This window comes from Nelumbo nucifera, chromosome 5, assembly GCF_055504915.1.
Source record: "Nelumbo nucifera cultivar China Antique chromosome 5, China Antique-T2T, whole genome shotgun sequence".
Classification (NCBI taxonomy): domain Eukaryota; kingdom Viridiplantae; phylum Streptophyta; class Magnoliopsida; order Proteales; family Nelumbonaceae; genus Nelumbo; species Nelumbo nucifera.
Window position 1 is genome coordinate 29,887,739 of NC_142653.1, and position 23,365 is coordinate 29,911,103.

Below are 23,365 nucleotides of genomic sequence, written 5' to 3' on the forward strand. Positions count from 1 at the left end.
TAGGCTGACTGGACACACAGCTTAGACAAAATTACCAAAATATCCCTGCTAAAAAAACAATCCATTTCCTAACTATTGTCATCATGCCAAATCAGAGCCTGTTGTTGAGCCTTTTTTTCCTTCATAAAGTCTTTAGTTTGCAGCTGTCTTAGATGGTGACGATTTATAAAAATAAAAAATAAAAAAAGTAAGGCATTGGCTGAAGTGTGTCATAGAAGGGATCACCATCAAGGTTATACATTGGCTGAAATCGCTGGACCTGTTCAAGGGCTTCTCTGTAGATGACTTGGAGGATGGAGCACAGTAGCAGCTTCCTCCTGCCCCTCTTTAACTATTCAAGAGGACTGGCCGCCCCCGTTATCTGTGGCTGTTAAGCTAAACTTTGATGGCAGCTCTTTAGGTAATCCAGGCCCATCCGGAATTGGGGGTGTCTTTAGAGATGGGGGAGGAAAATTCTAGCCCGATAGGATTGGGGGACTCTCTTAGAGCAGAAGTTCTGGCACTCCTAAAGGGGCTCAAACTGGCTAAACAGCTGGGTTTTCAGCAGTTGGAAGTGGAGGGAGATTCGAAACTGGTAATAGGTTGGATGCAAACAAACAGTTTAGGTGCCCAGTCCCTTAGACAACCTGTAAGGGAGATTGTGCAACTAACAAGGGAGCTTGCAATCTGGTTTAAATGGACTAGGAGATCAGCCAATGCAATGGCTGATACTTTAGCAAAGCAAGGAGTTAGTAGGCAGGACCTTTTTTGGGCCTGTTTGTAATTTTGATGAGGGATCACCTTGTTTTTGAAGGTGACAGTTTGTACTAAGTTTTTTTAAAGAATTAATGAAAGTTACCATTTCCCATAAAATTAAAAAAAAAAAAGAGGTAAGGCATTGAAGTGGGGAAAAGCGTTCAAGACAAACATAAAAGATGTAAAAATAACAGGATGCTCCAATTGAAAAAAAAAAGGCAACAAAAAAGAAATAGTCCTTTTGGATCTTGAGCAGTTCCATAGGTTAAATTTCTGCCTGAGGACCACTCTACCTATCTACCACATAGTTGATGCAATATATCTTCTTAGTTGGTCATGGAATATATGATCAAATTCCACATTATGCCCATGAAATCCCCCCCCCAAGGGCACATGCACACAGAGATCACTAATAATGTAAAACACTATAATGCAAACCTATCTCATAAAAAAGCATTTTTTATTGATTTGCCAGAAAAAAAAAATGTTATATAAGTAGGGAAGAAAGACATAAACATGATAAGGAATTAAGAAACCACATCAAGGACTAAGGTAAAAAAAAGGGTAGCCCAGCGTATGAGGCTCCCATCAATGCAAGGTCTGGGGAGGGACACACGTACGGAGCCTTACCCCTGCAGATACACAGAGGCTATTTCCAAGATAAAATGCATTTAAATTACTTCTCTAATCCTGGCAACCATGAAGGCATGACTTAATGATGTAGCAACCTGTAAGGTGCCAACTAGCTGGTTGGTGAAGTCTCCTGCTTGTTGTAGCAGAGACTCGGGACCGAATCCCACCTGCACCAAGGGGTGGGGGGGGTTAATGAGTTTAGGGGATGGGCTACCCCCCATGTGTAGCCCCAAGGATGAGCAAAAAAAATGACGTAGCAACCAGACTGGGGCCTACCCAAGCAAACTTTTGAAGAGGACATCACTTGCAATGGGCACCAAAGACAGGGCTAAAAAGTACTTCACAAAGACTTGTTTTGCTAACTAAAAGCCAAATGCTATAATCAGAAATGCCCTCCTTTCCCTGCCTTGCTGTTCTAATATGTCTGCTTCTAAGAACAACTTGTAGAATATATTAGCAAGGTTACTGAGGTACTCTAATCTTCATTTAAAATATGGATTACCAAAAAAAATCTTCATTTAAAATATGTGATTCATTGAGGAACCATTTTAAATAAGATACTGGTGGTACTGGGAAGTATCTATACATAATATAATCTCTACATGATTATATGAACATAACATATGTGAACCTCCCATAACAGTGAGAAAATATGTTTATCAAAAAAAAAAAACAGTGAGAAAATATCAACTTGCCTTCTGATTCAACTGCAACAGAGTATCTGTACCATGATTCAGTGTTTCCTCTGGAAGAGATGAAAGAACTAAACCCAAAAATGAATCTTTGTCAATGCCTTCAAGGTAATTTTGCAAAGCATCTATGTCTGTCTGAATAGGCAACCCTTTAGCCAGTGCATCTTCCAAGGCAATTGCTCCCTGTAAGATCCCAAACATAGAATTAATGCATAGAAGAGCGCTATGTATAGGCTGTCCAATCACTGAAATAGCACATCTCATCAATATGCCCATTCACAACCTTTTATGCTACTGGAACATGAAAGACAGGAGTGCAACTTGGATAGGCCAGGTTTATGGACAACCCAAGCCCAATGACCTGGACCTCAGAGGCTCAAAGCAGTCATAACCCAAGGTCAAAGCCCAAGCCAGTCTGAGCTAAAACTCCCTACCACAACTTGGGCCAGGCTTGGGTGGACCTTGGTGGTTTGCTCAGGTTGAGGACATTCTTGCTCGTGTTTTGCACTTCAACATTTTATTTGGGCTTTATGATCCAAAATAGAATTAGAACAAAAGAAATTATTTATTTTATCATTATATAATGCATACATATAAGTAGTTTTGGGAAAAAAATATATATGTATATATAACATGCATAATGTATGTATGTTCATACAATTTTGTGCATGTGCGCATGAGTGTGGACCTTGGGGGACCATATGCATAGTGTGAATATAATCTAGAGTTCACGTATATATAGCAAAAAAACACATTGTACATGTACTCATAAAAAAAGATATTATGTATATAACATTCAAAATGTATGTATGTTCATACAATTTTGTGCATGTGCGCATGAGTGTGGACCTTGGGGGACCATATGCATAGTGTAAATATACTCTAGAGTGCATATATATATAGCAAAAAAACACATTGTACATGTATTCATACATAGTTTAAAATGATAACATATTTCCTAATATTTTCATGACTTATTTCCATTTCCAAGGGTATGCACAAATAACATAACTGGAATTTAGTTCAGCATATCTCTTCATTTCCTTTATAAAATATTTTTTACTATACATAATTTAATAAAATAAACTTGATGCTTTAATACTTTAAACTCTTAAAAAAGATAAACAATTTTAAAGCATAAGAAGCAATATTAATATGGTTTGGTCAGTCAAGAAAGTGAGTGTTAGGCAGTTTATGTTGTATGGAGTAACGTGCTGAGCAGTCAAGAAACAACATGGAGGATTGGGAGGTAGATTCCATTTTAGGGGCTTTAGGTTGTGCCACCTCTTCTTGGCCTTTGACCTACCTAGGTCTTCCTTTAGGCGCCAACCCTAAAGAAAGTAGTTTTTGGACCCCTGTTGTGGAGAAATTCAAAAAATGCTTGGTGGCCTGGAAAAAGAATTACATCTCAATATGGGGTAGGGTGACTTTGATTAGGGCCACATTTGCCAATTTTCCAACCTACTCCCTTTCAGTCTTTAGGATTCCCCCAAGGGAGGCTAAGAAACTGGAGAAGGTAATGACAGATTTTTTGTGGAAACTAGGAGAGGTGAAAAAGGTTCATCTAGTTAGATAGGAGATAGTCAATAAAACTAAGAAAGAAGGGTGCCTGGGGATAGGGAACATGGTGTAGAAGAATGAAGCCCACCTAGGGAAATGGTTATGGAGATGGCCTCGGGAGAGAGATTATGGCATGAGGTGGTATCAAGTATTCATGGCTGCTTAGAAAATGGTTGGGATACCAAGATATCTTGTCGATCTACCCTCACAACACCTTGGAAGGCTATACATGGTATTCTCCCTCGCTTCCTTAGGTTTATTAGGTCTGATGCTTGCTCTGGTGATTCTATTAGGTTCTGGGAGGATGTTTGGGTGGGTAATCTACCCCTCAAAGATCGGTTCCCTTGGCTTTATTCTCTCTCTCTCTCTCCAAAATTGAGCCAATTGCAAAGTATCTTCCGAACCCGTTTATTCCCTTGTCTTCAAACTGGGACTTTGGATTTCGTAGGGGATTAAGGGATGGTGAGTTGACTTGTGTCACTAAGTTGCTTCATTTACTTGAGTTAGTTTGTTTGGACCCCACAACTTATGATCAAAGAGTTTGGAATCCCCTTCCAAAAGGTACCTTTACTTCTGCTTCTTTTCTAAAATCCCTCAATTCCAACCCAAGTCCCCGAGTGTTCCCTATTAAAAAAGTTTGGGTGAGACCTATTCCTCCAAAAATTATTGTGTTCTATTGGGAAGTTTACTATGGGAAAATCAATACTTTGGAAAACTTGCAGAAAAAGAGACCTCTTCTTTGTCTTTCCCCGAGCTGGTGTTCCTTATGTAAGGCCCAGAATGAGGACTGTTTCCATTTGCTGATATCCTGCTCCTTTGCTACTGCCTTATGGAGTTGGAGACTTAGTTTATTTGGTTGTAGGTGGTTTCCACCATCTGATGTGTGTGTTATTTAATCCATCTACTGTTGTGTAGCACACAAGAAGAGGTAAGTTCATGTGGAAATGTATCAGGGCAGCTACCTTGTGGACTCTCTAGAAGGAAAGGAATGCAAGAGTTTTCTTAGAGAAGGAAGGAAGCTTGGCTGAAGTGAAGGACTGCATTTTAACAAGAGCAATCCATTGGCTGAAAACCTTGGCTATATTTGTTGGTTTCTGTTTTGATGACCTTTGGAGGAATTGGTCAGCAATAGCTAATACTTCTATTAAGAAAAAAAGAAGTTTGATAGAATGGATACCTCCTCGAGAAGGTGTCATTAAGTTAAATTTTGATGGGAACAGCCAAGGTAATCCTGGGCCTTCGGGTATAGGGGTGTTCTAAGGAATAAGGATAGCAACATTATTTCCTTGTTCTCAGGACCGATGGGAGTGGGGGACTCTACAAGGGCATAAGTACTAGCTGTTGTACAAGGGATCCAGATTGCCAATCAGCTTGGGGTGGAACACCTCCTAATTGAAGGGGATTCTTAGGTGGTAACAGGGTGGATTCTAAACCTGGATGCTGGCATTTGGGGCTACAAAGACCTCCTCAAAAAAGTAAAGTGGTTAACTAGTCATATGAGAGTTGAGGTTAAATGGATAAGCAGGTCGGCTAATACTATGGCTCTGATTCTTTAGACAAACAGGGGGTTTCCAAGAAAGGTCTTTTTTGTGCTACCTTGAAACTTGTTCTAGTAAATTGGTAAGCTGTATTTAATTAGTTTGGAGAGGTCGCATCTCATGCCTTTCCTTGGAGACCTTGTACTTTTTATCTTTTTTTTTTTGAAAATGTAAGGTAATTTATTAAAATAAGAACCAGTACAAAGGAGCCTAGGCCATTAGAGGCTGCCTAGAGCCACCACAAATTATAGATACAAGCACTTCTGAGATCTAAACAACAGACTCAAATTCTGATTTTTAAACAACTCCGATGCCGACACCCAGCACAGAAGTTTACCCACAGCTATCTGCACCATTTCCTCTGGAGATTTAGCTTTGCCCTGAAAAGTTCTGTTATTTCTTTTAATCCAGATAGTCCAAAGCACCGCAGCCGGGATAGTCTTCCAAACCAAGATACCTTCCTTGCTGAGACCCTCAATCTGCCAACACAACTGCAGATCCTTCACAGAAATTGGCATTACCCAGCTGATTTCCAAAGCTTGGAGAAAATGCCTCCAAATATAATTCGAGACTGGGCAATGTAAGGCCAGATGTTCAGTAGTTTCTACTACCCCACCACATAAGCCACATGACATATCCGAAATCTGAATGCCACATTTCACTAGATTAACTTTGGATAGACATTTATTTAAAGCCATTGTCCAGAGAAAAAACTTCACTTTAGAAGGATTGAATGAGCTACAAATCTGCCTAGCCGGAAAGTTTTCCTGACCTTAACTTATCAACTTACTGAACTTAGACTTGACAGAAAACATGCCATCAGCTTCCCATTTCCATCTCCAAGCATCCTCCATGTTTGGGTCAATCCTCTGGTTCTGGAGCAAGCCCAACAGAATTGCATACTCCTCAATTTCCTAGTCAAAGAGGCGCCTCCTACAAGTTAGGTTCCAACTAAAAGAGTTACCATCCACATTGAAATTCTCAGCCACCAAGGAGTCCTGATTTACAGAAATTTGATACAAGAGAGGAAAGGCATCTTTCAGACACACTTCAGAACACCAAGAGTCTTTCCAAAATTTGATTCTTTCCCCATTTCCAAGTTGTAACTGATTCCTTCCTCAAATAAGCTAGTGTTCTTCATTATACCTGTCCAAATGGAATTTATTCCTCTTGAAATAGGAGAATTGGATCTCCAATCACCCCAGTCCACTCCATATTTGTCCACAATCAGCTTCCTCCACCAAGCATTTCTTTCATTTGCAAATCTCCAAAGCCATTTACACAGGAGGGCAGAATTGAATTTCTTCAATTTTCTTATTCCCAACCCTCCAACTTCCTTAGGAAGACACACTTCATCCCAGTTTACAACATGAACCTTCTTCTCCTCCTCCCAACCTCTCCAAAGAAAGTTTTTCTGTAGTTGCTCCACTCTGTTAGCCACTTTGGAAGAAATAGGAAATAGGGAGACGTAGTAAGTAGGTAAATTAGAAAGAGTACTCTTAATCAAAATCACTCTCCCCCCAAAAGAAAGGTATTTAGCTTTCCAAGAAGCCAATTTCTTCTCCATTCTTTCAACCACTGGATTCCAAATCTGAGAGGAAGTATATTTAGCTCCCAGAGGGAGCCCCAAGTACTTGACTGGAAGATGGGCAGTCTGACAAGCCATAACTTCTGCACAAACTTCTAGATTTGTAACAAGACCTACAGGGATAATCTGAGATTTACTCAAATTAACCTTAAGGCCAGACACCAACTCAAACCAACTCAAAATTCCAAGCACCACCTCCAGTTGATTAGGAGAAGCATCAACAAAGCATAAGGTGTCATCAGCAAATTGAAGAATATTGACTTTTTCTTTCCCTGGAGCAATTGCAAAGCCCTCCCAAAGCCCATTCTCAGCAGCCTTCTTGCTAAAGAGAGATAAATTTTCCATGACACAAATGAAGAGTAGGGGAGAGAGAGGGTCACCTTGCCTCAAACCTCTTGAACTTCCAAAAAACCCCGTCGTTTGCCCATTAATTAAGATGGAGAACTTAGGAGTCTTAACGCAAACTCTGATCCAGTTTCTCCAAAGCTGCCCAAAATTCATTTTCTCCAAAACCATATCCAAGCAGTGCCAGTTAGCATGATCATAAGCTTTTTCAATATCCAGTTTACACAGAACACCTGGGGTCCCCTCTCTTCTTCTGGACTCCAACAGTTCATTAGCAATGAGAACAGAGTCAACCATCTGTCTACCCGGGACAAAAGCACTTTGGTTACAAGAGATAACACTGCCTAACACACTTCATTCTTTCAGCCAAAACTTTAGCCAAGATTTTGTAGAAACTGTGCAAGAGACTAATGGGCCTGAAGTCCTTTATATTGACAGCCCCCTCAATTTTTGGAATAGGAGTGATGAAAGTTGCATTCAGACTTCTCTGAAAGGAGGCATTAGTGTGAAATGCCTGAAACACCTGCATCAGATCACTCCTCACAATATCCCAACATTTTAAATAGAATAGATTAGAGAACCCATCAGGACCCGGTGATTTATCATTTTCTAGCTTCTTTACTGCACCCTTAATTTCCTCTTCTGAGAATGGTCTCTTCTAACCAGATTTTCTGCTCTTCATTTAACTTATTAAATTGGAGCTCGGAGGGAAAAGGCCTCTGAACCCACTTCTCTTTATAAAGGTTCTTATAGAAAGAAGTAGCTACAGATTTGACTTCAGAACTAGACTCACCACATCTGTCCTCCCACACCAGCTTGCTGATTGAAGAGAACCTAGCACGAGCATTTGCCATTTTGTGAAAGAACTTTGTATTTTTATCCCCCTCTCTTAAGCCAAATGGATTTAGCTCTGTCTCCACTACCTCTCTTCCTCAACTGCCATCTTATCATATCTGATTTTTGCAATTGACCTCTTAAGTCTCAGATCTTCAGACAAGGGACCCGCCTCTTCAGCTCTATCAATCTCTACAATGGTGCTCAACAAAGCCTTCTTATCAATAACCCACTTCATATTCTTCTCCTTACTCCAAATTTTTAGTTTACCGTTGACAGCCTTTAATTTTGATGCCATAACGAAAGAACTAGAGCCCTCCACTTGCAACTCATTCCACACAGAGTTGATTAAGGGGATAAGATTTTCCTCTTCAAACCAAGCATTTTCAAACTTAAACAGGGATTTGACTGTCTCACAGAGACCACAAACAAGCTGAATAGGGCTATGGTCGGACATCGGTCTAGGAAGGGTAAGCTGTCTGAAATCAGGAAAGAATTCATCCCAGTTTGAAGAAACCAAAAATCTGTCCAGCCTAACCAGGGTCGGGACAGATTGGTTATTGGTCCAAGTGAATCTACTACCCTGAATTGGGACGTCCATTAATTCCATACTGTTTATGAAGTCAGCAAACATGTTCATCGAACCAGTTCTTCTACCCCTGTATTCTTCTCATCCACCGAAATAGTTGCATTAAAATCACCCCCAATTACCCAAGGACAGTTCTAAGGGTCTCTCAAATCTGATAACTCCACCCAAAAAGCCACCCGAAAGTTAGCATCAACAGGACCATAAACGTTTGTGACTTGAATAAGTTTTCCATCTTGTAGTTTCAGTCTCAGAGTGATTGAGAAATTACCAATTCTGCAAGAAACCAAAGAACAGAAAGTAGGGTCCCAAAGGCTCACAATTCCACCAGCACTCCCCAAGGGAGCCAAGGCCTTCCATCTGACCTGACCCTCCCCCCAAACACTTCGAATTGTAGCAGCATCAATCCACTCCAGCTTAGTTTCTTGGAGCAAGACAATCTTACACTTCGATTGCTTCAAAGAATCACATACCATCATCCTCCTCCTTCCCGACCCCAGTCCTCTAACATTCCAGGAAAGAATTTTCACTTCCATAAGAAAAAACTAAAGAAAAGGACCCACACTTCACATCTTCTTAGACCCCCTTGCAGCCCCTTCACTGCTCCCCGCCTTATCATTCAGACCCCAAGTTAACCTCATCATTTCTCTACTTCTCTTTGTTTTTAATCCCCTTTTTTTTGCCATCAATTTTCCCCTCTCCATAAGCACTCTTTGTTCAATTCCTTCCAAGAACTTAATAGTATCAGCTTCCATCCCCTTCCATCGAAATTCCCAGGAAAGTCCCCAGCCCCAGAAGTTTCGATGTCACCCAAGAAGATTGATTAGTTTCAGACTTACTGTACTTGCCTACCTCCGCGGCTGATGAACTCGCTTTCCCCTTGTTTCCTAACAAGGCTTCTCCATTGCTTCTCATTTGCTTGGGGCTTACATCATTATTTCCCAACTCTTTGGATTGATCAAGACAATTTCCTACATTCCCACTATGAACCTCATTACCCACCACCGCAATAGGGGTCGCCACCAATAGAGTCTCTTCCACTGGCACCAGAGGCAACTCTTGACTTTGTTGCCGCCTGTTGTCCATCTCTCACGCACTTTTTGAAGAAGACCGAACTTTTTGAGATGAAGTAGCAGCCTGACTCTGATCACCATATTATCAGGGCTAGGAATGTGGGCTAGAGGAGAACCAACACTTGGATTCAACTGTTGTTTGGATGGCAGACTAACCCAGGTCGGTTCCAACCGAACCGGACTATAATTTGTTTGTCTACCAGTGGGCCACCGAGGCTCACTAAAAAACTTTTTACCTTCAAGTTTCTTCGCCAATTGAGTAGAGCGGGTAGACAAGGATTTAAATCTAGCTTGACCCAGATCCGGAACTTGAGTCCAAATATGAATCTCCTCATCTTCCTTGGAATCCGATTCGGCCCCTTGTCGAGCCTCCCTCCCCTTAAACCTCGAGACCTCCACGTCTGATTCCGCATGTAGTTCTTTAATGCATTGCTTTATGAGAGTTTTTAAATCCTCCACCCTCGGAAAATCCCCACTTCTTCCCTTCATTAATTCCGGCGTGCAAGATTCAAAGCACTCAACCTGAGGACGATCCTGGTCGTCCAGCGGAACTGCTTGTGGACGGATCAGATTGATCCCACGACCATCTTCTTCCCCTCCGTCGACCTCCAGTGAGCTACTCAGTGGCGGTTTGAAACTCAATGACCTTTTATGGAACTCTTGCGGCAGTGAGCTTTCTCCCTCGTCTTCTAGGACCACCGTGTTATAGATTTCTGAGCTCCTTCCCTGCAATCGGATTGACTGTTCTCATGAATCTCCTGTGTCCAACTTCGGATCGTCGACAGCGACTCAGGCCAAATACAGATTTCAAATACCGACTCCCCCACAACAACCTCCACTTTTTCAGGAATCTTCCCAGACCTTTTCACCTTCATTAGAACCCACTCACGGGTTGAAAGATCCTCAGGGGAATCATCGGTTTCCACGAAACCACCGCAAGCATTCCCTATGTTCTTGATCACACTCGACCACCACAGTATCAGAGGAAGACCATACACCCTCACCCAGATGGTTTTTGAACGGTCTGAATCTTCGCTTGATTCCGAATAGAAGCAGCCAGCGCTTGCCCCCCACCAATCCAGAAAGAGATGATTTCTCCCCATTTGCCATGGACCCTACTTAAGGATCCAAGCCGTCGCTGATCTCGACGAGAATATGAACAGGAAGAGGTCATCGGCTAATTTCTTTACTTTCACTCCTCCCAACATCTACTTACCCAATTTTCCACTTCATGAAAACCCGCCCTCCACTGAAATCTTCCCACCAAGCAATCTCTTAGGAATCTCCTTCTGGCCTCTACGCCTTGGGACTCTGTAAATATCATTTGTCTGTCCTCCACCTTCTTGATTTCAGACTGCCCAAAATTCGGCCAAACTCCAGTCGTAACCGCCTTACTGTAAGAGAAGTCCGGTCTCCTCCTCGCCCCCTTCTCCACACCCCTGTACCAATTCCTAGCTTCCCATCTCCTTCCACCTCTCTGCTCTTTCCGAAGAGATCTACCTCGAAACAACTTCACCCCGAGAGGAGGTGACCTTGTATTATCATTCTTTCCTAGTTCCATGCTCCTGGAGGCTTACAACTCACAATCATGTAATTTCCTTTGAAAACATTGCTTCCACAATTCAATCAATTTCTTATGTAAATTATGGATAATTGTTAAGGAAATATAGCTATGGATCCTAGGGAACTACCCTAGGACATGTGTTTTTTACTTAAAAAATCCATCACCTAGGCAACTAGGTGACAAGGCACCCCCCTATCGCCTAGCCTTGCCTTGGCTCCTTGAAAACTATGGGAGTCGTATAATGCATACCACACGTCTTAAGCTCTTCCGTTGTACTTTTTATCTTAGCTGATTAATAAATTTCATTCAATTATCAAAAAAAAATAAACATGTTCAGAAAATGAGTGTGGCAGAAATGTGAATGCTAAGATGATGAGCAGAAAACTAGAAAGGATAGGATCAGGAATGAAGCCATTTGTAGAATGAGAACCCCAAGAGCAGATCCAATAAGTGATAAAATGAGAGAGAGAGAGTAGACTAAAATGGTTTAGTGACGTGCATAGAAGACCACCAACAACTCCTGTTAGAAGAAGTGATTTGCTACAAGTGGAAATGGATAGAAGAGCTAGGGGTAGACCAAATAGGACATGGTTAGAAGTAGTAAGAAATGATTTAAGCACTAATAATTTAATGGTGCATATGGCTTTAAATAGAACGGATTGGCGAAACAGGATTCATGTAACCGACCCCATATATACTAATATGTAAATCATAACTTTTACATTAAACATAACATAATCAACAATGGGTACTTTATAATAATTTTTAAAACCCTTAAATTTATTCTAAGTGGACAAAGAGCAAAAGCATCAATTTTGTCACTTTATTATGATGTAATTATTCAAACAAGTATGTCCTTTTATAATTGCAAAAAAAGCATTAATAAATAATTTCATATATTAATGTTGACAATATTATAAATTGTTTATAATAAATCTTAAAAAAAATCTGATGTTTCCATAATATTTCTTATTTAAGTGGTTGACATTTCCATCAAAATATTATTCAAACAAGTATGTCCTTTTATAATCGCAAAAAAAAATATTAATAAATAATTTCATATATTGATGCTTACAATATTATAAATTGTTCACAATAAATCTTAAAAAAATTTGATATTTCCATAATATTTCATATTTAAGTGGTCATTTCCATCAAATTTGACATTTTAAACCTTGTATGCACAAGGTTCATATATTATAGGTCAGACGAGCTCAAGTTGGATCAGGATCAGGCTACCTGATGCCTCAACCCAAGCTAGGGCCAAGATCATGTTTCCAGTCCCAGGCCTAACACAACCAGAAAATCCAAGCAAAACCCATGCAAAATCTCAGCTGAGACCATCTAAGTTGCATCTCAATGAAAGATGTGCCAAAGTTATTTGAGAATAGAAAGGATATTACCAATGCAAGTTTATGGACAGAATGAGTCTGTCGAGCCTCTTCCGATCGTGCATAGAATGCCATGCATAAGGCATTTATCTATAAAAATAACAGCACAAAATAATGAACTCAGTATTATTTTAAGTAAAGAGTTTTCCAAGTTATGTAACTAGCAAATTCACATCTGATACTGGTGTGAATTCATGACTAGTAATAAAAAAAGAGATAAATAAATGACCATGCTTTTGGAAAAATCATGGCTCAGCACAAATCCAACAAGACTGTTTAATGTAGCTAATTTTCATAAAGTGAAGCAACAAGGGTTCTGATGCTGCAAGGTTGGAAATGAGAGGATAAAATCTACATAAAATCATCAAATAACCCCTGCAAATACAGAGCTTATTTCAGGAGCCTTGTGCTATCAAACTAGAAACAGCAATCAACTTGAGTGGTTTAGGCCTACCATGGGTCGAATGCATAAGCAAAACCGCATTAAACAATCAAAGAAACAACCAGAGAAAGCATGGTTACAAAACATTTTTTATCATTTACGTGGTTGCAAAACATTTATCTCCCATGTTTGCCTCTTTTGCCTTGGGATGGTGAATCGAGACCACCTTCATCCTTTTTGGCAGATTGCCATTTCAGGGCATTTGGTGCTTCTTCATGGGGTCACTAGGACTCTCTTGGGACCTTCCTGGACATGCAAATGAATTATGGTAGAAGTGGCTATAGAGGAAATACATTATGAAATTTTACCCAACAGGGAATTTTCTGGGGCTTTGTGAGAAGAAAATAAATAGGTCTTTGACAGGGAAGTCAAGTTCCTCTCCCCATCCTCATGGACATGATTCTTGATTCACAAGACCCTATGAAGCTTGACCTAAAGAGGTGTGGAGGGACTTATCATGTTGGATGTAATGTACTAATGTTAAAGCTGAATTATTGGCAAAAGATGAGTCTTCATAGATTGTATAATAGCAGCTTTATGCCATTATAAAGATCTCCCCTGTTTATGCATATCATGCACACATGCTACAATCAAAATGGGGAAGCATTATATAATATCCACAGACAAAAGTGAAACTTTAGAATTCACCTTTTGCCTTTTTTGATATTCAAGACCTGTCTCGCCATTATAATGAATGCAATGATATAGTTCCAATAATAATTTAGGCAAGAAAATGCAGCCAGGACCAAAAAGATAAGATTTGGGCTCAGTTGTAAAGCTTTGATTTTTGAGATAAGATATGTTATCTCCAATTACCTTTTTCTCTTTTAATTAATGAAAGTTACAGTAATTGATATTTAGAAAAAAGATAAATGGTTATGGGATTGTGGAATGAAAGAAACGCCAGAATTTTGGCTGGCAAACAATCAAAACAGCACGTGGTAGTATAGGAATATGATCAAGGAAATTGTAAGTCTAATGGGGCAAATGAGTACGAGACTAGAATGGGTTCCTCAAGCTGCCAATAGTATGGCAGATGGGTTAGCAAAGCAGGTTGCTATAAGAAATCATTTGATTTGGGGAGAGTTGTAATTCTATCAACAGGGTAGCTGAGGCTATCTAGCTTACTAAACAACTTGTGGACTCTCCTTTTTTTTATCATTGATAAAATTCCTTCATTGTTACTGATAAAAAATAAATAAACAAATAAAATGCCAGATTATTTTAGAAGGCAAGAAGGGCTGGGAGTTGATTTATATAACCATGACAAGGGCTGCTCATTGAGCTTTGGTATGTAAGGACTTCAAAGGCATCACCCTAAATGATCTCCAAAGGGGATGGAAAGCTGTTGCTGATTTTCAAGTTAGAAAACTTGAAGGGATGGTTGGTTGGATTGCACCAGCAGCAGGCAAACTTAAATTCAACCTTGATGGGCAGTGCCTTGAAAATCCAGGAGACTCAAGTATCAGGGGTGCGATCAGGGACCACAATGGAAATATACTCAGTTGTTCTGACCCTATTGGTGTTGGCGTTTGGCAATTCTCTAAGGGATGAACTGTATCCCTTAATTCAGGGGTTAAAATGATGAGTATGAAGAGAATGAAGATTGCCAGACAATAATTTGTTGGATGAGAACTCATTACATGATTCCTTGGAAATTCAGGCCAATGGTGAGATGGGCACAAACCTTGGGTTCCATCTTAAATAGCTCATTCAAATGGGTGCCTAGAAACGCTAATGGGTTGGCAGGCTCTTTAGCTAGGGCAGGAGTAGTAAGGAACCAGCTAGAAGGGGTCCATAGGGTGGGGTTGCAATTTGTAATAGCCATTTATTTTTTATTTTAATTTGACCTCCATGAAGATAGGAGCTACCATTTTACTATATGGCCTGCTGCTTACCTTTCTGAGAAGTGTGGTGGTTCTTTTTAATGAAATATTACCATCATTTATGACCAAAAAAAAGGTGCTTGCTTTTGTAGTTGTTGAACTTCATTAAGAGTCATACATGAAGGTTTGCCTCTGCCATTTTTTCAATTTGGGATGCTTTTTCACTTGCAATAGCTGCAGCCAATTCTGCCTTTGACAGCTCCTGGACCTTCTTCAGATGCAATTCTGCTTCATTTTCCTGCAGCAGACATATATTAGTCAATGCAAATTCAGTAGTACTCTACAAGAAATTAACTACATAGAAATTACATTCAATCTGTGAAACAAATAACGCACCTTGCGTTCTAGTTCCCTCTTAAGGTTCTCTTCTGCTTTCTCTTGAAGTGATTTAATAGTGGTTGCTGCCTTTGCTCTATCTTTGTTTAACTCCTGAAAATGAATTCACAAGAACATGAAATGGGCATTGTTATGGTAACCCAGGGCTCTCAAAGATTGGGGGTGTGATAAGAAATGAAACAGGAGCTACATTGTTAAACTTCTCAAGACCAATTAGAGAAGGAAAAACACAAGGGCATAAATGCTTGCTCTCCTGCAAGGTCTTAGATTGGCATACTCCTCAAATTATTCCAACCTAGTTGTAGAAAGAGATTGTCAAAAATACTTGCAACCAATATGAATTGCTCGTTCAATTGGACACAAAATTCAGCCAATAGAATTGCTCTATCATTGGCAAAGACAGGAGCCGTAAGGACAAACTTGATTGGGTGGATCTCAGGCCTGGGGATGGAATTGTCACAAAGGTGAATTCAAGCAATTAAAGAGTAAGCTATAGGCTGTGTTCCACTGCTTTTTTTTTTTTTGGAAAAGGTAAAGTAATATTTAATGAGAAAGAAATACACACAAGAAGCTGAGACCAGTCCCAGAACAGGCTGACTGATCTATTCAGCAATTACATAAGCCATCAAGACAAAGAAAAGAGTACATCTGACACATTACAGTTTCTAAAATCTGCCACCACAGACAACCAAGAAATCAGCTTGCCCAATAACTTCTGGGTTAAGTCCTCCAGACTTAGAAACTTGTTACTGAACACCCTTCTATTCCTCTCGGTCCAGATACACCAAATTACAGCACTTGGAATCATCTTCCATAAAGTCTTCTTTTTCTTGCTCAAGCCCAAGATATGCCAGCAGCATAACAGCTCTTTTACCGACCTCGGCATCACCCAACAAACCTTCAAGGAGTTGAGGAAGTGGTTCCACAGCTGAGCAGAGAACGGGCAGTGAATACACAAGTGATCAGTAGATTCAGCACTGCACCCACATAAGCTGCAAGACAGGTCCGAAATCTGAAATCCCCTGCTCACAAGGTTCTCCTTGGAAAGGCATTTATTAAGAGCCATAGTCCAAGCCAGGAAACTGGCTTTAGTCGGACTAATGGGATTCCACACTTGCTGAATTGGGAAATCAGGAACACCCCTCCTACCAAGCATAGCATCCAAAGATTTAACTGAAAACATCCCATCAGAATTCCACTTCCAAAGCCACTTATCCTCCGAGCTATAATCCAACTCTTGAAACTGGAGACAGGTCAGGAGATTCACTGCCTCATCCACCTCCCAATCAAAGAGATTTCTTTGGAAAGAGGGAGTCCAAAGAACTGAACCACCAGAAGTACTATAGCACTCAGCAACTGAGGCCTCTTGGTCTGAAGCACACTGGAAGAGAAGTGGGAAGGACTCAGCAAGAGGAGCATCTGTGCACCAAGATTCCTTCCAGAATTTGGTCCTATTACCATTACCAGCCCTGATTGAGATCTCCCTGGCCAGATCTGGAAAATGCTTCATTTTCCCTTTCCACAGAGAGTTACCCCAATTAGGAGGGGGATCCCTAGTTCTCCAATTGCCCCAACTCACACCATATTTGCTGGCAATAAGAGACCTCCACCAAGCATCAGATTCTACAGCAAATCTCCAAATCCATTTACATAGGAGGACAGAGTTAAATTGTTTCAGCTTCCTTATACCTAACCCCCCTTCAGATTTGGGGAGACAGGCTTGTTCCCAACTCACCAAGTGCACTTTTTTCTCCTCCTCTCAGCCTCTCCAAAGAAAATTCCTTTGAAGCTTTTCAATCTGATTTGCAAACTTCCAAGGAATGGAAAACAAAGATAGAAAGTAGGTAGGCATATTGGAGAGGGTACTCTTAATCAGAGTCACCCTCCCCCAAAAAGATAGGTATTTAGCCTTCCATGAAGCCATCTTCCTTTCCAATCTCTCAATAACTGGGTCCCAGATAGCAGAGGGACCACCACTCACCCCAAGCGGGAGACCCAAATATTTGACTAGAAGGGATGCAATATGACAAACCAGAATACTAGCACACTCAGCTAAATTGGAAACCTATCCAACTGGGATAACTTGGTTCTTATTCCAATTAACTTTCAAACCTGTAACCACTTCAAACCAACAGAGAATCCCAAGGATTAACTCCACCTGAGAGGGGGATGCCTCCACAAAACATAATGTATCATCTACAAATTGAAGAATATTCACTTTCTCTCCCCTCGACACCACTGCAAAACCTTCCCATTCCCCTAACACAGCAGCCTTCTTACAGAAAAGAGTGAGGATCTCCATAACACATATAAGTAGAAGAGGAGATAGAGGGTCTCCCTGCCTAAGACCCCTAGAATTATCAAAGAAACCTGCAAATTGTCCATTTACCAAGATTGAGAACTTTGGGGAAGAGATACAGACTTTAATCTAATTCCTCCATTTCTGCACAAAATTCATCTAAAGAAGCACAAGGTCTACACATCTCCAGTTAACATGATCATAGGCCTTCTCAATATCAAGTTTACAAATCAAACCCGGAGAACCTTCTTTTTTCCTAGAATGAATGAGATCATTTGCAATAAGAACTGAATCTAGCATTTGCCTACCCTTCACCGGCGAGACAACATGATCCCTGCTACGATTTCCACCGCTGGAAAAAGATCATCACCGCTAGTTCGATTCTCGCCGCTCAGAGTTCGCCACTCAAGTTCAAAGTATCTTTCTTTAAGATGAGGTTCACCAAGGTTTTTCTTCTTTGCTGAGGTATCTCAAAAGTATTAATTTTTAGAGGAGAAAGACCAAGTCCAAAGTCCTAAGATGGATATGTTGTACTATTTGTCATTCCCCTATCAATAGGGCATGAGGTTACTTTAATAAAGCCCTAAGTTGTTACTAATCAAAAAAATTTATCTTGTGGTAGGAGAGAACGCATACATAAGAGGATGTACAATAATGCAAAAGAGCTATAAATAAGTAGCTCTATACAAAAAAATTACTCTAGCTTAAGAGCTTCTGCTATATAAAAAAGCCCTATTATTCCCAGATTTTGCTAGTACCACTGAATTAATCTCTCAAAGAATTCATCTGATTGGAACCCTTGAACCAGCGAAGGTTTCTCGAATCCTGTTTAAGTGGGTGCATAGAGTACATATAAATGGCATTATCTGATCCACCTTCAGAGAGACCTCTTTCAAACCATGAGTAGTTATGTTATTCATACACGCCAAACTTCCTAAGACTTGTTAAAGACTTGTGGGAATTATGGTTATCGTCATGTATGCCCCACCTAATACTTTACAGGCCTTGTTAATCAACTAAGTCCCTCAAGGAAGTGCAGAATACATTGATTGATCACTAGGTTCAAATGGTTCCTAAAGCAAAGCCACCAGAGAGACTCTTTCAAACCATGAGTAGTTATGTTATTCATACATGCCAAACTTCCTAAGACTTGTTAAAGACTTATGGAACTTATGGTAATTATGGTAATGGTCATGTATGCCCCACCTAATACTTTACAGACCTTGTTAATCAACTAAGCCCCTCAAGGAAGTGCAGAGCACATTGATTAATATATTAATCCATCTGCTTGTCTCTATAAAAATACTAAGTTGTACTCCTTTATCGGTGAATAGCAAGATTTTTTTTTTTTTTGATAATTGTGAATAGCAAGAAATATACAGGTCATTGCATTTATATTTTGTTCCAATCAAGGGATGACACTCACTAGGCTGTGCTTCATAGCATTTTTTCGTTATACAAGTTGTTTTCTTCTAGCTTCATTTCAATGGTTAAGGTGATTTAATCATAACTAATGCAAATCACTAATAAATGCAGCTTGAACTTAACTTGCACCAAATGAGCTACAAAGTACAAACGTTAAGGAAAGGCAAGTCAAACTCCAGAAAAATATGAGAAAAAATAGGCCAAACAAAGTGTGGCATTTGTCTGTAAATTGTTTACAACCTTATCCAAGATAGCTGCCTCTTCAGCATACATAAGTTCCCTTGCCCGTGCATCCTTCAGTTCCTTTTCATACTTCTCCTAAATTACAATACATAGATTAGCAAGAAACAAAGATTTGAAACTGGTCAAAGGCTCGTGAAGAAACCAAATTGAAACCAATAATTCATAATTTTGAAACTTTTACTTTTCTAGAAAAGGTAAAAGTTCAAACCTTCAATATTCTCTTTTCTTCAGCAAAAACCTGTGCGTCCAACTCAGCTTGCCTTTTCTCAGCAGCATGAATAGCTTGTAAGAAATCAAGAACTAATTGTCCATCCTTTGATATATATGCAGTCTTCAAATCTTCACTAGTACCTAATGAAGCCTTGAGTTTCATAAAACCAAAATTTAGGATAACAGAAATAAGCAATTTTTCCAGATAGGATACAAGGACATATATGGATTATAATAGCATGCAAACCAAAAAATGCATATAGTATGGAAAAATTTCTTTCCATAAAACAACCTCTTTTTCTTTGTTGGAATATCCATAACTATCAGTGGTTTCCCTCATTAATGAAATTCCAGGGCTTCTTTCATCATTCTCCTGTAGAAAATATGTGTCAGGAAGAGAACTTGTTGGCTTTGCATCATTACCTAGTGCCTCCTGCAAAAGAATATCATTTGATGATGCTCATAAAATAAACTCAAGCAAAGTAGTCATGCAAAAAGAGTGAAAGTTCCGAAAAAAAATTCTCCAGTATGCAAGGTAAAAATAGGTCAATGATATAGGGTTCAACCAATGGCTCCAATACCACTTGAAGTAGGACCAAGGTTCAAACTATTAGTATCAGGTATTGTATCAGGAAGCTTGGATATGTATACACTTTGGATACAGTAACATGAATGAAACTCTTACAAACCACACAAATACATCAATAGCACTAAACCTGAGGTTGAAATAACTATGAATAAGGTATAAACACGTGAAAAATGCACATCTTAATTGTTTGTATGAAGAGATACATTACAATCAACAATATTGGGAGTCTAAAACATGTAGATATCATACAATAACTTACTAATAATACACCAAACAATGTCTAAGCTTCCAATCTACTGAAAATTCATTACAAGGGGAAAATATCATCTACCCTAGTTCAACAATGTTTAAAGTTGGCATTTCTTTCCAGTCCATGAGTGATCAGTGGGAACAAATCATTGGCTCTAATTCTATTCTGTATAGCTCTTTTTGATGTTTTGCAAATGCTGTGAATAGTTCATACTGAGTAAAACTTTTTTCTTAAAGGAGCTTTTTGTATCTATTGGGAATTTGGGATTTTCCCTTATAGTAATACAATACTTACCTTTCAAAAAAAAAGTTTGAAGTTTGCACCTGACAATGTCACAATTCATGAGCATCATTGGACATTTCATGACTGCTAGGGATGGAGGGGGGGGGACTCAAAACCAACTGAAATTTACTTTCAACCACTTTCACATAAGCAGTCAATCAAACACCATTATTTAGAATTTCCTATGAAAGGAAGTACTAAGAGTACAGCATAATATGCCATAAAGAATTATTGTAGTTACTAGTTGGTACTAATCTGTGTAAAATGAGCACCACATGGTATGAGACATTTGAAGGAAAAAAAAAAGGCAAATTATTACAGGAATGCTAAATTGTGGATCAGAATTCAGAGCACAAGAACAATGGATCAACAAATGTTCAGTATACCAATGATATAAAACCTTAAGAAATTGATTACACATACCGCTGAAATGCCATCTGAGGTATGATGGTGAGCTGCAACTGCCTCCATCTCAACTTCTTCAGAAATAGTCTTTCCATCAGGAAGAACTGGTGTACTTTCAGCCCCTTTATCCTGTTCCCTACTATCTTCTGGGGATGTAGAACTGCTGTCCATGCCTTTTGAAATAAGATCATTTTCAGTTGACATGTCAAAATGACTACCTTGACCATCAGATATCACACTGTCTTGATGGAAACTTGGTGAATCTTGCTCTTGGATGGGGATTGTATCCTCTGAAAGCATCACATGTGATCTATCTTTGACCTGACTCTCACCCTCACTTTTACCCAGATCCTGAAAAATGGGAGCATCTGACTGACCCTGGTTGGTTTTCTCAGTATGAATCATGTCAGAGCTTAATCCATTTGTCTCCTGTTTACTTGGGAGAACTAATTGCTCTCCTAAATGCCCTGTATCTCTTAAAGTTTTACTACTATCAGGCTTTGCAGAATCAGGGGTTGAATTATATTCTTGAACGTAAAGTTTATCCAAATAACCCATTTGATAAGCTCCCATAACAGCAGCACCAACTGCAACACCTCCAATTACAAATTTTGTGATACCACTTCCTGATTCAGATGGTTTTCCTGTCGAACCAGGCTGAGATGCAACAGAGTATTCTTTTCTAGACGATAGGAATGAAGGTATCTGTTGGAAGTATATGGACAACAAAAAAACTACCTCAATAAATAACAAATTTCAGGTACAAAAAAAACATATAGTTCCCGTCTCTACCAGAAACAAACAACAAAACATCCGTCCCCAAATACCTTTTACCCTTTATTTTAACAACACTTGCCATCATCAAAAGAAACAAGAGAAAACATCAACAACAACAATAAGAAAGAATCGCAAACATGTAAAACGAAATTCATCGAAATGATAACGAACGAGTTAAGCTACATCAGCACGAGGTATTTGCGATGCAAGCTGGACATACTTGAGTCATTATCTGCCTCGGTATCCGCCTGACAGAACGACCTGATGAAATTTCCCAAATGCACCTGTTGTAGGATATATAATATGTCAAATCGTCATTACTCCGTTAACTGATATCCATTTGTCCCTAATCTTTAATGATGACATTCGTATCCACGATTAAGACAAGAGAACTAGAAATGTGAATTCCAGTAATTAACTGTTGCTGATAGGTTCTAAACTGAAAGTACAAGTGATAAAAACCCTAAGAACATTGAGGTTGTGCATTAAGAGGGAAGACTCATTCCAGCAATGCACAGATCGAATTACAGATATATACCCAACTGAAATAGCATATTAGCTAAATTCAGGGAAAATAGAAAGAAATTCAATGTCCCATTACTCTTCTGAAGCATGTCAAATGTAGGGAAAGCAAGAGGAGATAACCTCACCTTCGCATCATCGTCGTCTTCGTTCGTGATTCAGGGAAATAGAGTCATGAAACTCTGTGAAACTCACAGCATGTAAATAGTTTAGGAAACGTAAGGGGGAAAACAAAGAGAGAAACAACAGAAAAGTGAAAAATGGACGGACTTTGTTTTAGTTTAATCCTCCCAACATAAAAGGAGTTTCGGTGTGAATGGTTGCAGTTAACGGTTTTTATTACCAAGAAGCGACGGCAGGCCAGGAGGTAGACGGGAAAGGAGCTTGTCCGGTATCGATACCGTTGGCTCGAAGCTCTCGCTGCTACATGTCTGGGTGCCGGAAGACTTCCCTTCGTTTTGTACTCGCCCCAGAAGCCAGTGTGTAAAACGATGACGTGGAAGATGGACCCACGAAACTTTTGATGATCGAATAGGCCTGTTAAATGGTCCGGGTTAACCCGGCAAATCCAACTCTATCCTATACATCACGCAAGTTTATATAGTAGGAGAATGACGGTTCATACCAGGGTCAGAATTTTTAAGCTCAAATTTCAACTGCGCCAGGTGCTAACTTGGAATTGATGTCAATTTACTTAGTTCAGATCAGAATTTTATAGCCCTAAAATAGAGGAGAAATGCATCTTGATCGTGAATTGATACCAAATTCACGGGCAGGATGTGGTTTATAGGGGGGAAAGAGGTAGTAATAGGAGGGGTTGGAATTCAGAATTCTGCATTGTATGTATCCGTACTTCTCCGATTTACTTAAGGGTAATGGAGATTTTTGACCTTTTGAATGTTCATAAATCTGCAGTAGAATTCAGAAATTTGTATTAAACCAGTCTATACTTTCCTATTTTTTTATAAACTAGTATAATGGCCCGTGCCATACACGAATATTTGAACCAATGGTTGATTAACCACAATAAACATTGAGGTCCTGATTCAGCCCCAACACCTCAATGTATCAAGTTGGAAAGGAGGTTGCGTGGACTTTTCGTCAAGAAATCTCTGATTGGTTCGTTTGAAGATTTGTTACTGTCTAATTGTTTGTCATCC

At 39.6% G+C, this 23,365-nt stretch overlaps 1 protein-coding gene across 2 annotated transcripts in view; it reads right to left on the reverse strand.

The window, feature by feature from the left end:
• The window catches only part of LOC104600074 (MICOS complex subunit), a 41,612-nt gene extending 18,962 nt beyond the window's left edge, over positions 1-22,650 (reverse strand). Inside the window, exons 1-11 of one of the 2 annotated variants that reach the window (XM_010262895.2) lie at positions 22,549-22,650; positions 22,334-22,387; positions 21,904-21,967; positions 20,925-21,611; positions 19,673-19,813; positions 19,379-19,531; positions 19,168-19,245; positions 15,204-15,296; positions 14,986-15,105; positions 12,552-12,629; positions 2,064-2,243 (exon numbers count right to left, since the gene is read on the reverse strand). In XM_010262895.2, coding sequence (XP_010261197.1) covers positions 2,064-2,243; positions 12,552-12,629; positions 14,986-15,105; positions 15,204-15,296; positions 19,168-19,245; positions 19,379-19,531; positions 19,673-19,813; positions 20,925-21,611; positions 21,904-21,967; positions 22,334-22,344 — 1,605 coding nt within the window. In that variant the 5' untranslated portion in view covers positions 22,345-22,387; positions 22,549-22,650. Of the gene's footprint in view, positions 1-2,063; positions 2,244-12,551; positions 12,630-14,985; positions 15,106-15,203; positions 15,297-19,167; positions 19,246-19,378; positions 19,532-19,672; positions 19,814-20,924; positions 21,612-21,903; positions 21,968-22,333; positions 22,388-22,475 lie in introns of both variants that reach the window. The other variant, XM_010262896.2, reaches the window with a different exon arrangement.
• Positions 22,651-23,365: the final 715 nt, after the last annotated feature.